Source organism: Dermacentor silvarum, chromosome 1, assembly GCF_013339745.2.
Source record: "Dermacentor silvarum isolate Dsil-2018 chromosome 1, BIME_Dsil_1.4, whole genome shotgun sequence".
NCBI classification, from domain to species: domain Eukaryota; kingdom Metazoa; phylum Arthropoda; class Arachnida; order Ixodida; family Ixodidae; genus Dermacentor; species Dermacentor silvarum.
Window position 1 is genome coordinate 168,899,172 of NC_051154.1, and position 27,831 is coordinate 168,927,002.

Below are 27,831 nucleotides of genomic sequence, written 5' to 3' on the forward strand. Positions count from 1 at the left end.
ATTGTGGTTGTAAAGACGAAGAGGCGCTATCGGGATGCAAGCGTTAGGCTGGCGTGGGCAGTTTCGTGGCCCTCGCTCGCTATGTGCTCGCGCCGCGATATTTCATGACTCGCACCGTTCGTACGTAGCGCTATGGTGCACAAATACATCAAAAATAAGTCCTTCTTTTAATTCGAACAAATTTTGGGTCCCTTCGAGTTCGAATTATCGAGATTTGGCTGTATTTTCTACTGGTGCGTCACACCCTTGGATTGCACACATTGCAGACCCTTGTCCGCATTTTCGTTGTCTTTCGTGCGAAAGAAGCTTCGTAAAGCTCACAGGCCAGCAAGGGCTTCGGCAAAGGTAGCCGGTGGGCGCAAGCCTTCGTTCTCGCCGCCGTCTTCAGGCACCTCGTCCGCCACCACCTCTGCTACGATCTCGGCAAGTCGTAACGCCGCGCGCCTGTTTTCGTCGCTTAGAAGTTCACGTTGCACGAGGTAGCACAAAGGTCAATTCGCTCGCCGCTGCTGCCACGCTTCGTAACTTCGGGCGAACGAGCAAAATAGAGAAGTCGCGGAGAGGGGAGGGAATTGAGCACTGCAGAGAAGCCGCGCGGCGGCCGTCTGCCACTTCGCGCTTCACAAGCACATGAGAGCGACCTTTTTGCACACCGAAATGATAATTTTTCGCTGCAGAACGTAGCATACGACCGCAGTTTGCCGCAATGCTGAACGTTGCTGCCGAATAATCGTATTTTCCGGGAACGTATTAACACATTCCTCTATGGGGTTATGTTTATTTTTCGTGATTGTGAATGTAGGAGCCGGGTAATCGTATTAAGCGGGAACATATCAGCGAGGTTCTTCTGTACATGGGGTTCAATGGGGGCTGGGTGGGGGAACCTTCGTGACTACATTTAAACCGCAATTACACATTAAGCAGGTACGTATTCATGAGGTTTGACTGTATGATGTGGGCTGGTTTAAAACTGCTCTGTTGTGGAGCTTTAAGTATTGTTGCACCATTTATGCAAAAAGCCATTGCTCTTTATTGAAACCCTAGAAAAGTGACCTACAGACGAGTTAGCAGATGAATTAAGCAAGGTCATAACTTACACAGAAGTTATTGAATCTGTCACCTCTAAAATTGTTGTGCGAACTTATGGTATTTTGTTAGACTAGTTTTCATCTTGTGTTTCGTGAACAGTATTTAGTGTACACAGCACGAACAGTTCTTCACATAGGGCTTTCATAGTGGGATCACACCAAGATTACAGGGCTTCACATTGACCTACTGTGGTAGCCCAGCGGCTATGGCATTGCACTGCTGGCCGGGTTTGATCCCGGCTATGGTAGCCACATTTTGATCTGCACGAAATCCAAAAACGCCCCTGTAGCATGCATTGGTTGCATGTTAAAGAAACCCAGGTGGCCAAAATTAATTTGGAGTCTGCCACTATGGCATGCCTCATAATCAGATCATGGTTTTGGCACGTAAAATTGCAGAATTTCATTAAATTTTATAGGTCTTCTCAGTGGGTTAAAGGATACAAAGGTTCTGTTTCCAGTTTGTGCTATAGACCCTTTTCACGGCCATCCTGTGGGTACCACCATGTTTGATCCTGTGGTGATGCGTTCATTGCTTGCCTCAGCTGCCTCTGTTGCCTACGTGTTTACACTGGATATGCATGATGCCAGTGCGGATCAGCAAACATTTGTTTCGGCGGATAGCTTAGACGGGGATGGGGTGGATGGTACGAAGCTTTCGCCACAGCTTCAGAGGACAAGTAAGCGCTTTCGGAGTTCATTACACCTTGTCCAAACAGTGCGAGCAGCATATACGGTGCTTGTACTAGAAGTGGGGCTAGAAATGTATTTGAAGCTGTCCAAACTTTCCACTTCTGAATTAAATCAGCATCAATGTCTTTTTCTCTTTACTTTTTATTTGCCAATCACTTTGAAGCAGCGGCTTGCTTGCCATGTTTCCGATTCGGTAACATTCCTCAGTGCGGTCACTATCTGATTGTTTTTATGCTAATTGGTTGCTGGTGTGCTCAGTTGCAGAAAATTTGTTCTTGCTGCGCACAAGGCTTGGAACGGGGATGTTCTCTACTTTGTAATAGCTTGTAGCAAAGATGTATTATCGCTAGTTACTTGCTTATTCTGTGGACTGTCGCGAAACGTTCAGCTTCAAACATTCGTGTCCTGTCGGTGTAGTCCGTCACCCATGCTTTGGTGCATTGATTCAAGAGTAATTCATGCCAGTCACTATTGCAGCCAACTACTGCACATGTCTTCCCTCTGCTGGTCCACATTTTGCAGCATGAATGGAGCACAGTCGTTAACGATCACACAGTTGCATTTCTGGCAGCTGATTGCACAATAGCAGGGTAGAAGTGGTAATGGTTTTGCATTTGTGCTCTTTCGCTTGAGGCAATTTGCGGCGCGCCATCTCGTTCCTCTAGAGCAAATTACTTAGCAAAAAGGGTCCATAGCGATACTTTGTGCTGTAACGCTACTCACTCGAAGTACACTTGAATGCACTTCACATGACTCAAGTGATCAATCTTGATGCTGTTGTGAACTTCCTATTGCTCTGTTCTCATGTTTCTTCTCTTTTGGTGCAGCTTGTACAAGATCTCTTGACCAATCTGCCATCTATCCATGCACAAAATGGGGAACCAACAAGTGCCTTGGGTGCCGCTGTACAGGCTGCTTATAAGCTAGTGGTAAGGTTGTGCACCATAGTTAATTTCACCTTAAATAATTTGGCAATTATGCATTCATGGCATCTGGTTCTGCTCTTTCATGCAGAGTCCAATTGGTGGGAGGGTATCCGTGTTTCAGACCTGCCTTCCTAATGCTGGTCCTGGTAGCCTCAAGCCTAGAGAAGACCCAAACCAGAGGGCTGGAAAGGTTGGTGATTACACCTTGTCTTTGCAATACTCAAGCCACAAAAAAAAAAAAAAAAAAAGCAACGCTATAAAAGCTTGGCAGACTTGTGTGACCTTATAGGATTGCAACCCAAATTGCAGCGAAGTAGTGTTTGAGGCAAAAAGGCCTTCACACCTAGCACAAGTGTTTTTTCAGCAAATAGGTACCATATTTTTGCATGTATAGCCCACATCAAAAATTAAAAAAAAACATAACAGTAAAGTAGGGATGTGGATTAATAATTTGCCTTGCGGTGTGGCTTTAAGGCAGTGTGCTGCTGCCATGAAGCCACATTGTAAGCCATAGTCCTTCCCCATTCAAAGTTTCTTTGTCTTCTAGGGAACCCCAGCCTCTCCCCATCTCGGCGTGTTGAAACTTGCTTCCCTCTTTCATGGTCACCAATTCTCCTCCTCTTTTCATGTAGTCATTTGCGTATTGACCCACCAAGTTGGTGTAGTGGCTAGGCGACTGTATTTCGATGGGTGTGAAATGCAAAAACGCCTGTGTACCATCATGCATTGGATGCTCATTAAAGAACTCCAGGTTGTCAAAATTAATCTGGAGTCCCTCACATGGTGTGCCTCATAATCAAATTGTGGTTTCGGCACGTAAAATCCCAGAATTTAATAATTAAATTTTAATTCTGTGTTTTGGCTGTATTGGTAGTCAGTGAATAAGGCACATGGTGCCAGCCAACCAGAACTCTAATTACAATGAGCTGCGCTTGATGGCTGTCCTTTACAGCGTAGAAAAAGCTGAAAGTTATCAGCGTCGACAAAAAGGTAATGAACAATGCCGCTGGCCGAAGATGCGATGTGGACAAGTCATGCACCTGTGAAAAGAGACTGTTTTTGCAGATTTGAGCGTTATTATATGCTGTTACTACAGTAAAACATCGTTAATTTGACCCTCGTTAATTTAGAAAATCGGATAATTCGGACATGTCCTTTGGTCCCGGCAGGTGTATGCATTATTTAATGCAATGAAACTGTCGTTAATTCGAACGTGCTTGATCGCACATCGGTTAACTCTCGGAGCTCGGCGAGCACGGAGCGACGCAAGAGAGCAGAAACAGCGCGTCCGCTGAAACAAAGCCACGAGTTCATATCATCGTAGCCATCAGTAGAAATCGTATGTGAATGACCGCAACGCTAAACGCTTCGTGCCTATTTGTGCCTTTAAAGCCTTTATTCTTGCGTTTACCACTGCGCATAGTACCGCGTTGGCCGTGTGCCTTCATGACTGCATAGTCGCCATCTGTGATCATGTCGATAGCGACCGCGCAGTTGCAACAAATGGTAGTTTTGTTTGGACTCGGTGCGTGCATCGGCTGCGTGTCATCAGAACAGCAAGGTTGCCATCTAGCATAGCGTCGACAGTGACCGCGGTTTCGTCCGCAGCGGTTGCGGCAAACAGTAGTTTCGGTTTTACTCGGTGCAGAGTTGTTGAGGATGTAGAGCACCGTCTACATCGCAGTGGGCGGCGACCTGGCGACACTGGCAAAAAAATAACCGGGATGTGCATGCGGTAGTGAAACACATGTCTCAGATGAAGGCGTGTTCTGCGGCCGCGCTGTCAATAAAGGCGCAAGGCCTTCGCCGCTGCGATCACTAATCAGTCACGAGATGACAAGAATTGCAGCTTTCGCACTGCTTTTGGGCAAAATAGAAACAGGATTTGCTGATTCATTCAGTAAATAAAAGCATGTTGTCGTAGTAAGCATTGTTTTCGTGATACCCTCGATAATTTGACATTCGGTTAATTCGGACATTTTTTTCAGTCCTGTAAAATCCGAATTAACGAGGTTTTACTGTACACGCACAGATTTTCTTTTTTTCTCTCAGGGGTGTTATTGGGGTAAAGGGTTATATGCAGAGGCGGGTTATATGCATAAAAATAGGGTATTTCCAGTTCTTGTTAAGCTTTTTCATAGCCCTCTTGCACCTATCTCACCACTTCTGTGCACCACTTCTGAGCCACAGCCGGCAGTGTTAACGTGTCAATGTGTCAATGTGTGTTAATGTGTAAAGCGGCAATGTGTGACCACTTAAAATTATTCCTTTCAAGTTAGCGCTTCTGACCTTACTTTCACCGTTTGACCCTAAGTGTAGAGGGTCTCCCAATATGTGTGCAAAGATTCAAGCAGCATAAATGTTGAGCTGCTTGCTTGTAGCAACAATTCTAAAATTGAATTCACTTCTCAAAGGATGTTTTGCTCCAATGGCACTTCTGAAATTTCCTGTGATTATCCTAATACAGTAAAACCCCGGTGATACGATCCCGGCTGGTACGAATTTCGGTGTGATGCGAATTCGTAACATTCCCCGGCCGAAATACATTGCTCACAATACGAAAAAAAAAAATCGGCTGTTCCAAACGGATTGCCGCGCTGCAGCAGATCTTACGAACGCATGAGCAACAGCAGCGGCGGCCGAGCCAGCGGAGCGACCGGCACAGACAAGCTGGCACAGCGGGATCCATAGTCGTCAAGCAACCGGCTACGTCACGCGGCTCTGCAATCTATCATTGGTCCCCACGTCGAGTGGACCGGGCCACATCACAGCCTAGCCAATGCTTAGCGAGAAAGTAGACGAGCACCGCTGCAGCAGCGATGGCCGCGGCGCAGCCTTGTTGGCCAAAACTCTCCCTGCACTCGACGTGCTCAGGTGTTCAGTGGCGTGCGAAAACATTCCTGAGATCACGTGCGATCACTTATATGCCTTTCAGAAGGCGATCGTTGATGATTTTGGCAAGTCTCAGTTTCGCTCGAAAGGTGAAGCAACGATTATGATAGCAAATTAATAGACAGCTGTACGAAGTAAGAATAGTAGTTGTACCGGCCGTATAAACTTGTAAACATTCGCTTACAAACTAAATTAACAAGCACGATGTCACGCACAGGTAAACATTAAGACATCTCGCTCGATGACCGCGGACACTCACTATCGAAACGTTGGTGTGGTACGAATTTCAGTGTGAACTAAACTGTCGAAAGCATAGCGCATACGAAGCTACCGGCACTAGGCGCACTTTTGTCAACATCGCAGATCGTTTTGACGATGACATCTGCGCGGGCGTGCACTTTGCGCACGTTGCAGATTGCTTTCAAGATACGGCACCTGCGCGGCTGCGTCGTATCTGCAACGTGCCGGTCGCTTGTTGCAACACATCGGTCGCTTGTTGCAATGTACAAGCTGGCTGCACCGCTAAATTTACACGACCGCCACATTCAAACGCAGCGTAAGATGCAGGAACATTACAGGTTGGGGACGTATAACGGGGAACTTAATACAGGGAAGTCAGTGGAATTTAGGTCGGGACCGCGAAAATGCGACGTAGCAGCCTGGAAAATGCAGCAGCAAGGAAGGTATCAATGGGGTTCCACTATTAGAAATCTTTTGTGGTAAAAATAAATTCATTTTTTCTTGATTTTATGTATGTTTCGGCCAAATCATTATTTTTTGGCCGAAGCATAACTGAAGGTATAGTGCGCGCCGTGCAGTCATCACCATTGACAGGTGCGCACGTCCGGTTCTACCTCAGCGGCAGCTGTGAAACGTGGTTGTCCATGCAAGCACACCTCAGAAAATGAAGCAAGGAAACACAAAAAAATTCATCATTCTGCAGCAAAATTGTCCGAATGTTTCCGGTCTGTGGACAACATATACGCAAGCACACACACCGATTCAGCAGAAAGAACTTTAAAATGCATGCTGAAAATACAAATCGAAAGCATTTCACCTAAGGGATTATAATGCTTTCGCATTCCCACACGTAAGCACTCTTAAGTGTGTCTGCTGAATTTTTATTTTTATTTTCTCGCTTTCAGATAAAATAGAACCAGAACAGAAACGAATCAGAATCTTGAAAACCGTGTAGCTGCAGAACAAATTAGAAATTTTCTATTCTTTATCAACTTTTTTGAAGTTTACAGAATGTGGACTCGATGCGAGAACTCTTTATAGTAACGTCAGATATGAGAATCTGAACCATTTCATGTCTAGCCTACTTGGAAAGCACCTACCCAGACACTTCAAATATATGCATGATGTAAAACATTGTGAAAACAATGAAGGAAGTTGTGGGATCTCACACATGCTCTTGGGACAAAGGAACGACAACACAGTAGTGCAAACAATCACAAGGGCATTTATTACGCCTTTCATACACCAATGTACACTAGCCGAATTACAACCAATAGAACATTCACATGGGCGCGCGACAAGTCAAGGAAGTCCGACTCACCGCGACCGGGTAGCGAGCGAATGTGTTCGCAGCATGCTGTGACACCATCGCCTAGTCGTACACGTGTACGGTCACGCGAACGGTGGCGCGTTCGAACGATCCGTGTTCGTCCATACCGGTGTCCTGCTCTTAGCCTCGCGAGACGGTCCCGCGAAGCGGGTTGGCGCACGCGCGAAGCGTTCGTGCGTGTTGGTCGCCGATCCCAAGCCAAAAGGAAGCGCCTTTGACCTTTTTCTCCCAAGTCACCCTGCCGTTCGGTGGCGTTAGCATCGCGACACTTGCGCCATCTCTCGCAATGCGCCGCAACGAGCACGACCGCCGCCGGCACTTAGCCACGCGGTGAAGCCGGATTACAGGAGACGCGTGAGAGTCGCGCATCCCCACATCCCCCCAACCTTAAGTCACTACACATACTCCGTCACACGGTCAGTCAACACGCGCGTCGCGAACAAAAGTTAGTACATGCGACAGTGGCCGCGCCGAGGAAATGTCCACACGTTATCCACAACATGCGAGCCAACATTGTCTCTGGGTTCACCGCTGGCGTCCGTTGGTCACAGCACCACCTTTGCAGATTCGATGGCATGACTCCAGCCCACGACTTCGGAAACGGCAACGCAGAAGTCGGCAAGAGCAAGCGTCGCTCGCGCCGACACGCCCTTCTAACAAGAGCCGCAGTAGCCGTTGGCGACTGCCGGCTCTTTTCCCAGCCGCCGAGCATTGCAAGCCGGACATAGGTGGCCGCCGAAGTCGCTGCGCCGAACTGGCCACAGGCATCTCCATTGCCAGGGGTGGCTCGTTCGTAGGCCGGGGCAGCAGCGCAGACGATGTGCAGGTGACAGCAAACCAGGGTTGACTCCACTCAAGCTGCGTACACTCAACGCACTCGACACACTAAAGTAGTACAAGGGAGAGGAATTCGGCATACGCATCGCCCACGCGGTACGATGTTCAATTCGGCCAGCAAAATTTCGGGCGGCATTTAAGATGCTAAGTTCACGTGAACAAAGCTTACTTTCTTGAGTCGAACGAGAACTTCAATTCGTGCGAGGCGAACTAATGAGGGAAGCAATGTGCGACACCTCAACACCACGATCCACCAGGTTGTATCCCTCAACGTGCGACAGGCAGCTTTGTAAAGCCTTAGGCCTAATGCGTCGCTACTTTGACAACAACCGGCATCCCCCCCCAAAAAAAACATCACCCAAAATGGGCACAACAGGCAGCCGCGAGGAGACGTTAGCTCTGTGAGGTGGTCCTACCCCACTCGGTGCACACAGCATCCGAGTTGACGGCGCCCACCGTCCCAGATGGTGTCGGAGCGCGCCCGGTGCCAGGCCGCAATACCAGTCGGCCCGTAGCGGCCACCCGGCTCCCTGAGCCGCGACTTCCGAAGACAAAGATATAGAAGAAGCTATTTACATAAGAAATTCGGACCACCCACGAGGCTTCCGTACTCACTCGCTTCGGGCTTGCCAATGCTCCGCAGGCACTAGGCCTCGCTCTCCCAGGATGCAGACCACGTGGCTATTGTACCGATGAGTGTACTTCAACAAAACACTCGCGAAAAGGCTTAGCATGTTGAAAAGTTCAAACACGCTAGAGCAACCGTCACCTCGCTCAAGAAAGCACGCCGCCGACACTGGCGATCAAAATCCACGCTAGGACTACGCTTCGGTTGAAACAAAAGTTTTCGCGGACCGAGAAAAACTGTTAAAATTATCGTCCGATGCCCCAACGTTGGGCAGCCAGATGTGGGATCTCACATGTGCTCTTGGGACAAAGGAACGACAACACAGTAGGGCAAACAGTCACAAGGGCATTTATTGTGCCTTTCATACACCAATGCACACTAGCCGAATTACAACCAATAGAACATTCACATGGGCTCGCGACAAGTCAAGGAAGTCCGACTCACCGCGACCGGGTAGCGAGCGAATGTGTTCACCCCATGCTGTGATACCATCGCCTAGTCGTTCACGTGTACGGTCACGCGAACGGTGGTGCGTTCGAACGATCCGTGTTCGTCCATACCGGTGTCCTGCTCTTAGCCTCGCGAGACGGTCCCGCGAAGCGGGTTGGCGCACGTGCGTGTTGGTCGCCGATCCCAAGCCAAAAGGAAGTGCCTTTGACTTTTTCTCCCAAGTCACCCCGCCGTTCGGTGGCGTTAGCATCGCGACACTCGCGCCATCTCTTGCAATGCGCCGCAACCACCACGACCGCCGCCGGCACTTAGCCACGCGGTGAAGCCGGATTACAGGAGACGGCGTGAGAGTCGCGCATCCCCACTAAGTGAACCTGTTACATGAAGACAAACTGACATTGCGAGGATAAACATGCAGCCGTATACAGTCGCCGACCGATTTTCTGGACCTCGTGGGGACCGAAAAATAGTCTGAGAAATCGAACAGTGCGAAAAACTCGTTCACCCTAAAAAATAAAATTTATTAGGCTCAGAGTGCCATAAAGAAATCTCTAATAATGCCCTGCCTCATACTATGCTTAGAGGCGATCAGATTTGCTTGGATTTGCGCAAGACTAATGTCTCCGTATACAGGCGACAAGAGCGTCATCGCGTTGACCGGAGATCGCCATGGACATTGAAGAAACGAGCTCCTTTACTTTGCGCCACTTGGCTCTCGCGAAGGCACGGGAGGTGGCGCCGATCGCACAAATTCAAAGCTGCACAAATACACACAAAGATGCGACGTCTCCGAGACACAAACACTACGTGCAAAATTGAAACTTAAAAAAAAAAAAAGAAAAAGATCCTGAAAAGTGTTAAAACGATATTGGTGACCGAAAAAAAGAAAAACAAAGAAAAAGTGCCGTCCCCTGGAGCGTTTTGTCAGCTAAGGAAGAGGGGGCATGGCCTCAGAGATTGGAAGATGGTGCACTCTCAATTGATAGCACGCGCCTCCCAATCTTGGAGGCTATAGAGCAGGCCTCTGGAAGCCAAGCCAGCGGAAGATCCAACATGGCGGCCTCTAAGATCCGGTAGCGTGGCTTGGAAGGAGATATTTAGTCCGGAAAATCGAACTTTGGGGCCTAAATTCATCCGAAAAAATAGGTTGCGGAAATGCATTAGCCTTATGGGATGCATTATGTATTTATGAAGTCCGGAATATCCAACGAGTCCAAATTTTTGGAGTCCGAAAAGTTCGTCGGTGACTGTACCTTCCTACACATTTTACTAATACACTTATTATTCAAACTTGCAGCACAGGTCCAATCAGAAAGACTTCAAAATGCTTTCGACATATCTTAAATACAATTTTAATCAGTTTTGATTTTGATGCACCACCTTCGCGTGCACAATTGTGCACATAGCACCTGAAGGGGTTAATAAAGGAAAAGAAGTAAGACAAGCATTTGCTATCTGTACTCCTTTAATCTCTGTTCCTCACTGCTTCTAGTTTGAGTGACAGCTTTGCAATAAAAAAGTAATGTTGTGGGCTCAACTCCTGTGTACCTGGCATTCCTCAGCTAAATACTGGAGAGTTCTATCTTGACTATATTACTTTAAGAAACGCAATCAGTATGCTTTTTGACTGGCAGAATGTACTACAAAGATGCAGACAGGATTACCATATCATCTGTACAGTTAATGCAACAGCACAACAAGGCTGAAGCTTCTTAACCAGTCTTGTCTGATCATGTCTAAGACATCTTTGCACTTTTCCAAGTAGCCAAGCCATTATTCATATGATTTTGATGCGAAAGCATCAACTGGCTCAATGAACGAGAAAGCGGGAGCAGTGAAACAGCACCTAAATTCCCATTGGCTGTGATGCCAAATCGCATGCGCGCTTTGACGAAGCAGAGCGGGCGAAAGGGAACATTGCTGCCGTGCTGGCATGCCAGGTGTTGCGTGAGGGGAGAGGGCATCGGCGCGATGCCACGTCACCCTCGCTCTCGAAGCTTGTGTTATCCGCGATGTCCATGTCCGCGCAAGCTCTCGCCTGTATTCTAACTTAGCGTCAGTAATCGCTATAAAGAAAGTAATGTACCAAAAAGCAGAATAAATTCAAAACAAAAAAAAACGTTGGCAGTAGTGAGTTTCGAACCTGTGACCCCATGCTCAGAAGCTGAGTGTCTTACCCGCTGGGCTAAACCAGTGCCTCCTAGGTAGCAGGCCTGTGCACTGTGTTTTGTGACACCATGCTACCTGGACCGAAATTTGTATTGCCAAGCCCGGCATGACGAAAGCAGTGACATCGAAATCACCGTGGCTTACTCGGGAGTGTCCCCATTAGATTCTATGGCAGTTGGGCAAGGTAGCATGACGTCATGGAACGAAGTGCACCGGCCTTGTGCTATATAGGAGGCGTTGGCCAAGCATCTCAACGTGCTCGCTCTCCTGCGAAGAGTTCATAACTCGGACTGCTCAGAGGCGTTCAATAGGACATTAATGCTTTCTCATTCACAATTCATAACAAGTGCTTAGGTATCCTTGGATGTTTTTTTTTAACTATCTTCATTGCAATTATTTCTGTAGGTATACTGAAACGCCAAAGAAATTGTAAAAATAAATTCTAGATTTTTGCGCTTTGTTGTTTTGGTAAATAACATTAGGTGGTGCCTTGGGACAAAAAGTACACATTGGGTCCAGAGTTCAGCTATGCACAATAAAATTCTAAGGAAACTGAGGGCCGTGGAAGGTTAATTGAACTTGAAGTTTATTTTGGTTCATTAACAAAAGAAAGCAAACCATGGAGATTGCTCTTCGTGGTTTGCTTCCATGGCTAAAGGTGTGATTCACACCTGACTAAGGCCTTCTTTTACCGCACCTAGCTCCAGACATATGCAATCAATTCTTGATTCACGTTACCACTGCAATATAAAACGATACACAAAAAGAAGATGCACCACAAATGTTTCATTTATATTGCACTTGTGACATGAATAAAAAATCTAGCATCAACTAGCTCGTTTAACAGCATTATTTGTAATCGGATGTCCAATTTGTCTGGTCGACATTTGTTGATACAAGGCAGGACTGTATTGCTGTACATGTTTTATGGGAACCGTACTGTGTGATAATGATTGCCTGGAACTCTGCAACCTTAGTATGTGCCCTAAAGCTTTTGACGAGAAAGTTTCATTTTTGCTGATTACTGACTAGTCCACATGGCCAAATACCGTAGAACCTCATTAATACGTGCCTTAGGGGACTGCAGAAAAAGAACACCTTATCTGGGAAAATTTAACAGCTGATAACGCTTGTGGCATTTCAAAGGATGAGAGGAAAAGCTACTCTCATACAAAGCTTTATTTGAGGTTGAATAGAAAGCCAACCAACTACAGTAAACCCTCGTTACAACAAAGCAATCGAAACAGCAAATTTTCTTTATTGTCAGTTGCATTTCGTTGAAAGCAGAGGAGCTTTAAGAGGGTCACAGTAATGCGGGACCACGAAAAACTTTGAATAAAGCAATACAATTTTCAGATAAAATGATTTTCTTATAACGAGGGTTTACTCTACTGAAAACTTGGTAAATAGTGCTCACTATTGCTGCCTGGCAGTTAGATTGAAATTTACACTTTTCTGGAGTGGCCACAACTTTGAATCACAATAACTTGTGTTTTCCATCTGATGGTTGATTCGAATGTTCGCCTTGAGCACTGGCAGCCTTTTTTCAGTTTTTGCTCAGCCATGTATATCGAAGTAACCATGCAAGTTATTGAAGGCCACGATGGCAACTAAGAATGTGGTTGTGGGGGCGACTGTTTGTGCCTTTGTTCATTTCCTTCTTTGCTTTTGACATCATGAGCTGCATTGAAATCGGCGACAATGTCCGACACGCTGAGTGGTCCCGATGTCTGAACACCATTGTAAGACACATATTCCTAATAGGCAACATAGGCTACTATTTGTGCCATAGCATTCTCAAGCTCCTGCACTTCTTGTGCCTGTGAGGTGACCATTTTCAGAGGTGACATGCGATGGTCAATGTAGGTGCTGGCGACAGATGATCCTGCGAAGTTGGTGCTGTTTTTGAACATAACTCGGTAGGGGAACCTAATAAACAGGAAGCTAACACACACATCTTTGTGGGAACTAAATTGGACCAGCATTCCAGAGCATAAGAGCCAGGAAAACATAAGTAAACAGGAACAAATTGAGGTTCTACTGTGTAATTTCTTTACTAGTGAAATTTTAGTCATGTCTCCTTGACATGACACCACCTGTTTTTTAAAAAAGGAACTTTGGACATTGTGCTGTGGTATTTTATTTTGACAAGTCTTTGGGCTGTAAATAGAACAACTGGAGTGTCGATGTTGCATGCATGATACTGACTGATGTCATCAATTTTCCTCTTTGAGTACTGTGCAAGAGAAGTTATGAGAATATTTATCAACTTTAAAGATACTGTATTTACTCGTGTAAGGCCCACATGGCTACATTGGAGTGTGAAAAATCGGAAAAAAAAAAAGTTTCCCTAACCGTCATGTGCATACTTGCATGCTGGTTAATTCCCACAAGCCGCTACAAAATGCCGCAAGTTTGTGTCTGAAAAATCAGTCTTAGACTGTAAATAGGTTCATAGTCAGCCGCCAGTGGTTGCATTTAATTGCATAGCAGTGTTGAGTGCAGTTCAAGGCTGCAGTGAGTAGCCATAAGCCTACCTCGTGTAAGGCCTGCACCCAGTAAAAATTCAGAAAAAAAAAGTGCAGGCCTTACATGAGTAAATATGGTATTTTCATATTGTGTTACTTTCTGCACTCAATGACAAAATGTCTTCTTTGCCATATTAATGTACACTCTGCAGTGCATGGTCTTTTTACTTTGTTTGTTGACCATGGCTTCCTTGCACCCTACCAATTTTTCAAACAGGAGATCATGAACCTACTGCCTGCTACAGACTTCTACAAGAAGCTTGCCCTTGACTGCTCAGGCCAGCAAGTGGCTGTTGATGTGTTCCTCATGGGTGCACAATACATGGACGTGGCAAGCATTGGTATGTCACAGACCAAGCTTTAATGAGTTTTGTTATGATTGTTGTCACTTGTAAATAACGAGACGGACACTTATTTTTGAGCAGCTTTAATTTTTTCCATTATACCTTGACTTTGCACACATTGTTCAGTTTTGTTTGTTGGCATAAGGTAATTTTTCTTTGAAATATAGAAATGGAATAAAATTTCATAATTGAAAAACTATTCACATTATGTGTGGAAGTTATTTACATGTTACTGCCAAAGATACCAACAGTCCTTGAAGCTAAGCAAGGCACGGAGGAGTTAATGTATTCACTTGTAGTGGGACAGTATAGAATCATCTTTTCGTTAAAACTTAAGTTGGAAATACTAATATGAAAGACGGCAAAAGGAATGGCAGCATTCTACCAATGGGTACGGAGCTCACAACCCCCTGCATGTTGCGTGCAGTGTTTCAAAATTGAACTACTGAGGTGACTATCTGCTCCTCAGATTTCGCAAGTACTATTTATTCGTGCATAATATATACATGTGACCGAGCCTTAAGAATGCTAGCTAGTGCATCTATTGACAGTAGTTGCATTGGGTGCCAGTGGAACATGAACAATAATAACAAATTGCATATCATCAAACCAGTGCTAGGTGAATGGAAAACCTGCTATCACCAAGAACGCTTCACGGAGGTAATATTAGCCAGACTCCGAATAGGGCACACACACCTCACACACAATTATCTACTCACAAAGGAAGCACAGCCGGTATGTGATAAATGTCAAGAACCACTTACTGTACTACACATTTTAATTACATGCCCAAATATCGAAAGACAAAGACAAAAACATTTCCACGATCTATACAATTTGCAGGTACCACTACACCCCACTCTCACTTTAGGAGACGATCCCCTTGTCCCTCTTACAAATGTCGTGAATTTTTTAGATGAAGTAGGCTTTCTGAACAGACTTTAAATAATGCAGGTTTTACTCTTTTCTACCATTGACTTTTAAACACCCTGTGTCTGGCGCAGCAAAGCCTAAGTTGCTTTTGCGTCAATAAACCCAATTTAACTAACTAGTTGCATTGGCATAGTATTTCATAGTTGCACCACTCACAAACAATTTTGCAAAGTGAGCAGGTTTAAAATCTAGGAGTTTCGTAAAGTTAAAGGGCCCTGCATTGCTTCTGAGCAGGCTTATTGGGTAGTGCCTATTGCATCATCATGAGGCAGCGATTCTGTGCACTTTTTTGGGCAGAAGTGATGTCAATGTGCTGGGCTATAATTTTTTGTTAAAAATATGCGATTTACGCTCGCACAATATTTCGAGTACTGCGGGGGAAGAAAAAAAAGCTATGGCATTATGTTTTACAGCCATTTTTGTTATCACCCAATTATCACAGCCATGAGCAAGTTGTTGTAACCATGGGAACGACACATCAACATGCCGAGCACATGACACGTCAACATTGAAAGCAGTGTGTCACTCTCACCAACTTGTACAAAATGCTTTCTGTCGCAATCTTGTGATGACAGTGGTCCACTAATGACAGTCATCTGTCGCCAACACGGCAAACATGGGTTCAATTTTGTATCTGATTGTAACTTTCAGGCAATTTTTTTACCCATTTTCTAGGAAGAAATTAGATCAGGTAAATACAGTATCCATTACGTCTTCAGCAACTTTCGGGGCATTGAAGGACATCAGAGCGAGATGGTTCCATAGTTGGTAAGGAGGACAACACTCATAAACGAGGCTGACTGAGAACTGATAAACCAACACAAGTCAAAATATTCATTGAATGTGCTACACATTTCATGATGTAGGGATCATTTTAGGGTTCTTGAAGTGAATGTTTCTGTTGGCTACTATGAAACTAGCCAATAAGAAGGCTGGATTGCACGTCACTTGTTTGAGCCAGATTGAATATGAGATGCTCTAGAAGCTCGCGTCATTGGTGTTGCTTCATAAAAGGGCACTAAGGGGGCAAGGCTGACCAGACTGTGCACAAATCAAATATGTCATCTGGCAACACACACACACCTGCGCAGGAATTGTATGCAATTTAAAGGTGCCTAATTCCTGTGGGTGTGCAGTAAGCACATATTTAAAATGGCAAATTTAGAACAGCATATTTCAAACAACTACCTAATGCAGCTCATTGAAATAATGTGACTAGATCAAAGGCAGGTAATTAAGTGGGTTATACATTTCCATCAAAGCCCAGCTGAAGTTAGCTACAAAGGCATTTTTGGAAGAAATTTACTTCGTTGCTATTATGGGTGATTCTCCTTGTGAACAGTTATGAGAAGGAACGAAAGTACCTGACACTTTGCTTCCTGGCCGAAGAATGATCGTACAACTGCACTTGCTGGAATTGATTCTCAAATTTCTTATGGAAACGTGCCTGGCAGTGCAGTTTTCAGTTTCATTCAGCCTCGCATGCTGTGTAATCTCACCTTCAATTACTTCTGGCTCTTTTGATGGCAACAGTTGAAAGGGGTTGTTGTGACCTGCTATGCTCGAATAAATACGCCTTTATTATGACCACCCAATGCAGTCCAGCTCCATTTTATAGCATGGTGAAAATGTTGGGCATTTCTACTTCTCTTCTGTAATACCTTGTCTCACCTTCCATTTCTTTTTGTTGCAGCCTGCATCTCCAAGTACTCTGCAGGCTGCATCAGCTATTATCCAGGCCTGCACAGCACTCAGAACCGGAGTCAGGTGGAAAAGTTTGAGGCTGAGCTGAGATATTACGTCACACGCAAGATCGGCTTTGAAGCAGTTATGAGGATACGGTGTACCAAAGGTATGTTTGTCTAGCCTCTTCCAGTTACGGGAATTTCTTTGGTTTGTGCTTTCCTTTTGTATCTTTATTTTATGGAATTAACGAAGTAACTATACTTCCAAAAACTGGCGTTACAACACAATTGTTTGTAAGTAAACGTTTGGACCTTTTTCATGGGTGAGGAGGAAAATAGCAAAGGCATGAGGGAGGAGGAAGGTGTTGCCACTTTCATTCTCCTCACTGGAGTGCGCAACGCGAGAACGGCAGCCTTTTTGAATGTGGTGATGTCTGGTGACAGCCTTGACAATCGAAATTTTTTCCTCACTTTAGCGCAGATGTGAAGTGCCCTGCTCTGATAATGTTTGTGTAGATCTTCATGTGCCTTTTATAGTAATATGCTTCAGTGCTTTTTATTCAGATGCCAAGTGAAAGTGAGTGCATTAATGTGTGGGGTGCGATCCCCAACCCGTAGTGCATGCGATCACAGCTACGTAGGGTTTAGGAGAATAAGGCAACAAGCGAGACAATTCAGCAACATTTATTGCTGTGAGCAGTAAGACACACTTGCAGAGGGAAGTCCACTCTGTAATAATAAGTAATAAATAGACTTGCCTCGTTGCGTGTAGAAGTCACACAAGCGAGGTCACTCACGGGTTGCAGCAGGTATATCCGTAGGGGCAGGTCAGGTGTAGCGAGGTCAGAGAGACCGGGGGTCCCTCGGTCGCTCTCTTTTATACCTTTTTACCTTTTCGCGAGGGGAATGTCCTCCTCGCCCGTCGGATACCTTCCCTCTTCCCGTGCGGGTACGCGGGTCGCGAGAGGCGAGTGAGAACTGGGAGAGGGCAAAGTGCCTCTCTCTCGTGTCCGCCCGGCTCTCGCTGCGCGCGCTACTTGCGCATGTTATGACGAGCGTACATGGGAGAAGGTGTCGTCCGGCTCCCGCCACGTGCGCTATGTGCGCATGCGTCGACAAGCGTACGCGGGAGAAGATGGCGGCGTGTGCTCCCCACAAATGCAACGGCGTTGCTTCGCTCAGTTGAATGTGAAGGCTTGGTTGCGTCGTGTGGTCCTAAAGATGTCCCATACCGTAACCCCTACCTAATGTGGTGGTGTAGTGGCTTTGGCGTTGCGCTGCTAAGCACGAAGTTGGATCAAATCCTGGACATGGGGTTGCCACATTTCGATGGGGGCGAAAGGAAAAAACGCCTGTATACATGCCTGCTAAGTCTCCCTGATTACCGGGGAGACTCCGGATTGGGACCATTTCTTCCAGTTGTACGGTTGATGGGGAAAATCTCCCGGAAATTGCTGTTGTGTCCTGTTCCCGTGTCTAGAGCTTTCTCAGGCCACATTGGCAAAAAAAAAAATCTAACCCAATCTAATCCAGTTGGAGGTTCATCGCGCAAAATTAAGTACAGTATAGACCACTTATAACGTAACCACTTATAGTGCAGGACCGGATATAGTGCGGTCTTTTCAGACTCCTGTTAATTTTCGCATAGCACTCCATGTATACACGTATCGCTTATAATGCAGTTGCGGGAAACGAAATACCGGTTACAGTGCGGCCGCCTGGGAGTACGGAAGTCAGCGGAGACGGCGAACACTCCCCTCAAACAGGCGCCCCAAGAAGTGCTCGAGGAAGAAAGAGTGACGAAGTGGAGGAGAAGGGCATGTGGTGCGAACGAACAGCCAGTGAGGCTGAAACCAGAATATTGAGTGCGAGTCGTGAAATATCACGGCGCGCATAGCGAGCGAGGGCCACGAAACTGCCAACGCCGGCCAACGCTCGCTTCACGATAACGGCAGTAAACGAAACTTTGGGGAACGGGCGGCACCGGTACGGCACGGCGAAGGGTGCACGCGGAGACCGTGGAATGTGAGGGAGGACGGCGGCAGGGAAGCGGATTTCGCCTCGGCAACTCCGCTGCTTCGGTGGCTCCCCTCGCCCCCCCTCCGGCCCGGCGTCAGCTCCCCGAAGTTTCGTTTTCTGCCGTTATTGGGAAGCGGGCGTTTGCTGGCATGGGCAGTTTCGTTGGCCGGCCTAGAACAGCACTGCTGCTTCCCTCTGCACCGTATCTGCAGCGTGCAAGGTTAACACGTGACTATAAAGTAGAGGAAGCATAAAGGAGAAAGAAGGGTTCACTGCCATTTTCTACGCATGGCTACGGTAGCGTGGCTGAGACATCGGCACGTACACAAATGTTCCGGTGCAACGCAGAATCGGCGACCTTGCCATTTGAGAGAGGGTGAAATTTCCTCCCCGTTTTTTTTCCCCCTTTTTTTTTTGTTCACGCGCGACATTGAGGGGTCTCTCCTAAGCTTTTACTCTATAGGCTGTTTCACATGCAGCGACTGGAGCGAAAAAAATTGGTGCGATCGCACGCGTCGCAATGCGATTTTTGGCGGTGCCGGAGCAATGCCGGTCGGAGGCGCAGCCGCGTGATTTGGTTCGAATTAATGAGATTCCACTGTAAATTGAATGCAAACGTTCTAGCCGCATTCCTCGACTGTCGCATACGCGTGGCGGCTCGGTGCACATGTTTTTTATATGTGCGGGCCTTCAAAATTGTTGCTTTGGTTATAGTGCAGTACCGCTTATAGTGCGGATATTTGCGACTCCGGCGACTTACGTTATAAGCGGTCTACACTGTAGTAGGGAAACTGTATATAGTAGAACCCCACAAATACCAAAAAATATGTCATAAGTGTCGCCTCCGGCACTTTAGGCGGCCAATGCCATCGCCAAGCCACCAAGCCAAATGACATGAAAGTCAAAATGGCCGCTCGGGCCGGGGTGGGGTGGTAGTTAGCAACGTATGATGCACGAATGGTCCCACAGTTGCGACGCAACAGCGGTCTAAAAAAAAGCAGGGAGGAAGCGCGCCTTCTTCCGTTGCGCTCGAGGCACCGGCAAGGGAGCGAGGGGGGAGGGATAGCGGGGCGGCGTTGTACTGTACTCTGGCATCAACTGCGTCCTGCGCGGCGGCCGCGCGGGCCGTATCTTGAAAGTGATCTGCGTTGGGGCAGAGTCTAGCAGTGTAGGTGCGTTGGCGGCTCATAGCTTTGTGCATGCTGTGTGTTCTCGGCGCTCAGTTTGCATTGAAGCGATAGACAACAGCACGAAGGTCACTTCGCTCGCTTCTCCAGCGGTGCTTCCACACGCCGCCAGCGTTTGACAGCGCATGTCCGCGCTCATCGAGTGTGATGTGTCGCAGCGTGTACCAGCGCATCGGCAACAACAACTGGAAAAGGAGAGAGTGCCGGCTTGGCAGGCTAGGCCAGCTGCAGCCAGCGGCAGGATCAGGTTTGAATGAAGGGAGGGGGAAAGGTCACGCCCGCGGTGGCAAGATCGCCGGGTCGAGAGAGATGCGTGCTCGCCTCGCACACGTACTCACGCACGCACACGTGCGCTCGCTTCGCATTCCGTCGCGGCGGAGAAGGTGCTTCCGGTTGCTGCTCGCGCAAAAATGACAATTTGGGGTGAAATCTCTAGGTTGTCGGAGGGGAAAATTCATTATATCGAGGGGGTCTCCCGCTACCACTTCGTTACGTAGAGGTCTCAAATACATGTGCTTCTATGGAGTAACGGCGGGGAATAGAAAAACTTCGTTATAAGCAGGTTTAACTGTATCTTCAAGTATTTTAATGTAGTGCTCAGCCGAAGTGTCACTGGCTATTTTGTTGATAACAGAGAGCGAAGCAGAGTGGGGCGAACGGCAATTTAACATACTGAAAAATACGAGGACGCAGTGCCGCTCGTCCATGTGCCGCTCGTCCATGTGTCGCTCGTCCATGTGTCGCTCGTCCATGTGTCGCTCGTTCATGTGTCGCTCGTTCAAGTCGCTGGGAAACGTCAACCTCACAAAATGTGAAAGAAATAGAATTTCTTACGATCAATCATTATTTGAATAATTTTTGAACACCCGCCGTGATTGTTTAGTGGCTTTGGCATTGCGCTGCTAAGCACGAGCTATCTGGATCAAATCTCGGTCGCGGCGTCAATGTAAAAGCACTCGTGTGCCTTTCATTGGGTGCATGTTAATCCAAAATAATCCGGAGTCCCCCACTACGGCGTGCCTCATAATCAGATGGTGGTTGTGGGAGGTAAGACCCAAGAATTTAAATTGAAAGAATGTTTTAAGGCAAAATTAGCAACAACGAAATGCTAGCAAAAGTGAGACCTTGATGTTCATGTGGTTATTTGTATATATAATATCTGTAAATAAAATTGTAATGAAGTTCATCTGCGAGTACTTGATAATATGGACATTGGAGGGGGGGGGGTATGTTACCGACTGACCCTCCCCCTCGGTTGGAAGATCTCTTGGATTTAGTTTCTTCGAACTTGGGAGGTATGCGTATACCGTGCATTGGGTGCACGTTCAAGAACCCCGGGTGGTCAAAATTAATCCAGAGTCCCCCACTACAGCGCTTCTCACAATCTTAATATGCCCTTGCTGAACCAACTTAATTAACCAGCTAACAATCACATTATATTGATATGGAGCATTTACTTCTTTCATGAAGGACAGCATTTTACTGACAGAAATATATCAATGTAGGCACACTTAGGAGGCAACACCATGCATGCGATATTCAAGTGATAGGCGATGTGGCAGGCAGACTCTGTCGCAATGTGGCGTCGCGGCGTAGGGCAACTGTGTGGACCCGATGTCACTAAACAAAGGCAGATCCTGTCGCAATGTGGCGTCAGGCCGTAGGGCAACCATATGGACCCGATGTCACTAAACAAAGTAGTGACACATTTCCAGTGTTGTCCGAATAAATACAATTGTACGCCCTTAAAAAAATAGCATAATTGCTGCGGGACCGACATTTTAATCAGTGTACTATACAGTAGAACCCCGCTGTTACGTTCCCGGGTGCTGCGTTTTCGTGGCTGTTACGTCGTTTTCGGCCGATCCCGGCACAGCTCCCGTAGAACCCAATGCATTGGTAACCCCGCTGTTACGTCGCAACTGTAGGACTGTTCCCGCATCATACGTTGCGAACTGCCACACCGCGCCGGCCCGAGCGGCCATTTTGACTTTTCATGTTGCTTGGCTTGGTTGCTTGACGATGGCATTGGCCGCCCAAGTGTTGGGGGCGACAGTTATTACGTATTTCGGTTTCCGTCAGCAAAAGTATGGCCCTTGAGATCCGTGTTTGCTATCTAAAGATGGTGTCTATGACGCGTTGCGGCCCTAAATTGGTTTTGGCTTATAGATGATCCGCATAAATCCAAGGGCGATAACGTCGTCGCCGCGCGCCGCATGCTGTAGGAGTGAAAGCGTGCGAGGTGAGCCGACGATTGCGGCACGCCTTCTTCCGTTGCGCTCAAGGCACCGGCGGGGAGCAGGGGGGGAGTGATACCTGGCAGCGTTGTGCTCTGGCTTCAACTGCGTACTACGCGGCGGCGCGCGTGCCGTATCTTGAAAGCGATCTGCGTTGGGGGCAAAGTCTACGCAGTGTAGGTGCGTCGGCGGGTCGTAGCATTGTGCGTGCTGTGTGTTCTTTGCGTGAAGTGATAGACAACAGCACGAAGGTCACTTCGCTCGCTTCTGCAGCGGCGCTTAAATTCCTCACCCCAGCGTTTGACAGCGCGTGTCCACGCTCATCGAGTGAGATGTGTTCATGTTTGCCTGTGGGCGCTGACACCATGTTTGTTAATTAGTTAATAAGCGAATGTTTACAAGTTTATACGGACGATAAAACTACTATTCTTACTTTGTATAGCTCATCGCAATCGATAGATACTTCGGCTGTCGGGCGAAACTACTTTTTGTCACACGTAAGAATTAAAATAATATTGTGTGCAGTTCAACACTACTCCCATTTCTCAATTTTTCCTGTTTCCCGGCGCTTGCGTTTCCCGGCTCTTACGTTCTTTTTTTACGGTCCCGTGAAAAACGTAACAGCGGGGTTCTACTGTATCTAGTTTTAATATGCCACCATCACCAGTAAAAATGTGTTCCACATCACCAGCGTGAGATGCTGTGGCATTATCTGGTAGGCAGAAATAAAACACTTTCGCAGCTCTTTGTAAGAATCTCATGCCTAACAGCATCAAAATATACCTTTTCCTCACCATGAGATGAGAAGTGAAGGCTGATTTTACCATTGATTTCTTGCTGTCATGGTGGAGAGCAAGTAGCCACTAGAGTGAATTCAGAATGAAGCGCATGGATTGGTTGTTGCCATCACGTGGTAACCGGCGGAAGCCGCCGCATGGACTTACAGGCAAAAAAGTTTTCTGGCTGGCCAAAGACCAGTGACGTGACAAGTGAAGGTTATGGATTGCCCTCCGCGATGGCAAAACCTGGCGCTTGTTGCTGTCGCTCAAAAAATGCGTGCATGTGGTTGAGCGTTTACAGGAGCAGTATTTTCTTGTTTCCTGCTAAACGCAATGTAGCTATCCAGAAATTCGCGTGTTTTGTATATAAGCCGAATCCACTGATAATGATACTGGTTTTAATAATATCCCCTTAAGGCGAAAGTTAATTATGTCCAATCAAAATTTTTTTTCACCACATATCTTGCTTCTTAACTATCATGAAAATTGCAGAACTGGATAACAAATAAAAATTTCCAATTCTTCAGTGAGTTTTGTCATGTTTTTAAACTGTGGACTCCATGTGAAAGCTCTCTACTGGAACGTCATATTTGAGAAGTTTAACTGTTTTGTGTTTAGCATACTTGTAAGAAAGCTATCCAGCCACTCGAGAAGTATGGCTAACTTGAAACAGTTGCAAGAAACAATCAAAGAAGTGAACGACTTACTGACGCTGAGCGCAAACAGCCAGGCGTCTACCTAACAGCTCGTTTTACTAAAAACGTTTACACATATTATTCAAACTTTCAGGTCACATCCAATCAGAGGTGTTTCGATATGCATGCAACACATTTTAATTACAATTATTTTGATCACTGTTTTTTCTTTTGATATGCTATTATGATGTACGCAACAGTGTACACAATGCCTGAAAGGGATATATCGGATACAACAATAAACAACCAATGCACCATCAACTTTTGTATGTGTTCTATGGTAAGATGAGCTACCTACTACAGTGCGCACGTGCTGTGTTATCAGTTATGACAATTAAATATGGTTGCTGGGTGTGTGCACCAAAATGAAAGATTCAAAATCTCCTGGAAAAAAAACGCGAGCTGCTTCGCCACACTTGCATTGGTGCCGCGCACCCTGTGTGGCACGCCTTTGTCGCATCGCATCGCCTGGCTTGCGTGCCCCTCCTTCCATCTACCTTGCACACTCTCACCGACGTCGAAGGGGTGGAGGGGAAAGCTGAGCGTGGCCGCGAGAAATAGGAACTGAGCTATTCATGCGCCAGTAACGTTGGAATGCACCCCACAGTGCCAGACCACGCCGGTTCTGTCATGTCATTGGAGTATAGATGCCGGTTTTTCACCACCGTGACGTCGCGGAGCTCGACGCGTGTTACGTCGGACTATATCTGCGACTTGAGGGGAGCGTTCACTGTGTCGGTTGACTGCCGAACTTCCAGGCAGCCGCACTGTAACCAGTATTCCGTCTCCCACCACTGCGCTACTAAGCGGTACGCGTATACATGGAGTGCTATAGGAAAATTAACGGGAATCTGAAAAGGCTGTATTGTATCCAGTCCTGCACTATAAGCGGTTACATTATAAGTGATCTATACTGTATATGAGACCGGAGATGCATTTGAAATTTACTTTGTAATATGCAATAATTGCATCCATCTCTAATCGTGAAACATTCTGTGATAACGTGAATTTGTTACGTGCTAATATTGTATAAAGATGTTGCACTTTGCTTTTTTGTAATATTTGTTTTAGTATATATTTTTTTTTCTTGTAGTTACTGTTGCCTCCCGTACTCAATGCCCTTCAATGAGCCTGTAAGGTATTTTGAATAAATAAATAAATAAAAATAACCTGTTATGTCCAGATTCATTATATCGAGGTTAGACTGTTACTGTGAAGTTGTTATGCTGTGTTGTGTACTTATCATGTGAGAACTGGAAAACTTTAAATAATTTGTACAAAAAGCATAACAGGAAATTTTTGCTCTCTGAAGTGTAACTTTTATATCTTATGAAATGTTCTTAACAGAAAACTGTTGTTAATTTCTACTGTGTAAAACTGTCTTTCTTCACTCTCCATCTGACGCAGGACTTGTGATCCACACGTTCCATGGCAACTTCTTTGTGCGCTCGACAGACCTGCTGTCGCTGCCCAACGTTAACCCAGATGCAGGTTTTGGCATGCAGATAGCCATTGAAGAGAGCTTGGCTGACTGCAATCTTGCCTGTTTTCAGGCGGCTGTGCTTTACACGTCCAGTCGAGGTAAGAAAACAAAAAGGGAGAGATGGATGTGTGATTCAAATTCTGAATGGGAATGCAGAAAAGGCTACTTTAGAGCTTGGTTTACGAATAAGAAATTCGCATGGTAGAACCATTTATAATGCAGTGACCTGCATTTTTATTCAAGTAACTTCAATAGAAGGTTAAGTGTTTAGTGGGGGATTGTTCTTGCTCAAATTTCATAAGAGAGCATTTTTGGTGGCAACTTCTATGGTGAATACATTGGGGTTTGTGGGGTTAAGCAAGCATGCCTTTGTCACATGGTCATGCACTTAAGCCATAATGTTGATTTTCAAACTTCATAACCTAATTCTCAAGTAATTTTAGTTGTATTGTGCATGCTTTAGGAAGGGAAACCATGGTTCAGTTGCATGGTGTCGCTGTCCATGCAGGTGAAAGACGGATTCGGGTGCACACAATGTGCCTTCCAGTGACTGCAATGCTGCAAGACATCCTCGGATCTGTAGACCAGGAAGCAGTCATGGGCATGCTCTGTAAGATGGGTGAGTGGGCCTTTATTCCTATAGTTCCACTTAGATCATGGACAGACTACAACAACAGCTGTAAAAAATTAGCCTTCTGAAAACTGAAAAGTGGATCAAAGTAAAATTTGCAGGAATGTGGGAAGACGTTGCTCAGAATCTAGGGAAAATGGGATGTGTGAGTCAGTTACAGGAGGCACAAAAAGTTGACATGCTGCGGGACTCAGTAAAATGGCTGTTTACAATGAGATCAAACTTAATCAGTAAGGGAACAAAGGTTTATAGTTAAAACTTTGCACAAATATGGTTTAATCACTCTGAGCTTTTGTGGGTGTTGAAAGTTGGCTTACAAAATTCGAATTAGTAATGAACTAAGCATATTAATTAGAAAAGTGTGAAAGTGCACGTGGTAACAGCAGCAGAGGAAAAGTGATCACATGAGCACCACATGTCATGGGAACAACAGTGTCTAAAACGCATGGTGCATCACAGTAGTATGATCCTCTTTGATGGGACTGACAGCTTCGTTAGTCTTTGTTCAGTGATACTGCAAGGTCACTTAGGTCTACTAAGAGTTTATACAGTGTAGACCGTTTATAACGTAAGTCGCCGGAGTCGCGAATATCCGCACTATAAGCGGTACCGCACTATAACCAAAGCAACAATTTTCAAGGCCCGCACATATACAAAACATGTGCACCGAGCCGCCACGCCTATGCGACAGTCGAGGAATGCGGCTAGAACGTTTGCATTCAGTTTACAGTGGAATCTCATTAATTCGAACCAAATCACGCGGCGGCGCCTCCGACCGGCATTGCTCCGGCACCGCCATAGAGTAAAATCTTAGGAGAGACCCCTCAATGTCGCGCGCGAACAAGAAAAAAAAGAACGAAAAAAATGCGGCGGACATTTCACCCTCTCTGAAATGGCAAGATCACCGATTCTGCGTTGCACCGGAACATGCATGTACGTGCCGACGTCTCAGCCACGCTACCGTAGCCACGCATGAAAAATGGCAGTGAATCCTTCTTTCTCCTTTATGCTTCCTCTACTTTTTAGTCACGTGTTGACCTTGCACGCTGCAGCTACGGCGCAGAGGGAAGCAGCGGCGCTGTCCCAGGCCGGCGAACGAAACTGCCCACGCCGGCAAACACCCGCTTGCCGATAATGGCTGAAAACGAAACTTCGGGGAGCTCGCGCCGGGCCGGCTGCAGCGGCGGCTCGCGGTGACAGTCGAAAGTGAGGGAGCTACGAGGGAGGGCGAGGGGAGCCACCGAAGCGGCGGAGTTGCCAAGGTGAAATCTGCTTCCCTGCCGCCCTTGTCCCTCACATTCCACGGTCTCCGTGTGCGCCCTTCGCCGTGCCGTGCCGCCGCCGCCCGTTCCCTCCCTGAAGTTTCGTTTACTGCCGTTAGCGTGAAGCGCGCGTTGGCCGGCGCTGGTAGTTTCGTGGCCCTCACTCGGTATGCGCGCCGTGATATTTCACGACTCGCACTCAAGATTCTGGTTTCAGCCTCACTGGCTGTTCGTTCGCACCACGTGCCCTTCTCCTCCACTTCGTCTCTCTTTCTTCCATGAGCACTCCTTGGGGCGCCCGTTTGAGGGGAGCGTTCGCCGTCTCCGCTGACTTCCGTACTCCCAGGCAGCCGCACTGTAACCGGTATTTCGTTTCCCGCAACTGCACTATAAGCGATACGTGTATACATGGAGTGCTATGGGAAAATTAATGGGAGTCTGAAAAGACCGCACTATATCCGGTCCTGCACTATAAGCGGTTACGTTATAAGTGGTCTATACTGTATAAACATTTTCATGGAACTGTGCTATAAGCTACAGCTTGCTTGGTCTGACTGTAGATGTGACAGAATTAAAGAAAAAAAATCTTTAGTCTGTCATGTTTTAAAACAGAGCTGTTACGCTTGAACCACGTTATAACGAAGTTGAAGGGGGAGCTGAAATTACTTAGCTATATCGTTATATCCATTGTTGCCATTTACTGCAATATATGCCATATGAGGTGCACAATTTTAAACATGGAAATTAAACCGGATAGCAGGTACCATATGTGCCTTCAGATACCATATGTGGGTT

General features: G+C 46.5%; 1 protein-coding gene across 1 annotated transcript in view; it reads left to right on the top strand.

Annotated features, from left to right (window-relative positions):
* LOC119434710 (protein transport protein Sec24A-like) overlaps positions 1-27,831 on the top strand; it is a 122,286-nt gene that overhangs the window by 62,511 nt on the left and 31,944 nt on the right. The window contains exons 11-16 of the mRNA XM_037701821.2: positions 2,609-2,710; positions 2,796-2,897; positions 13,999-14,122; positions 16,752-16,910; positions 25,068-25,241; positions 25,652-25,762. Of these exons, the coding sequence (XP_037557749.2) occupies positions 2,609-2,710; positions 2,796-2,897; positions 13,999-14,122; positions 16,752-16,910; positions 25,068-25,241; positions 25,652-25,762 (772 nt within the window). The remainder of the gene's footprint in view (positions 1-2,608; positions 2,711-2,795; positions 2,898-13,998; positions 14,123-16,751; positions 16,911-25,067; positions 25,242-25,651; positions 25,763-27,831) is intronic.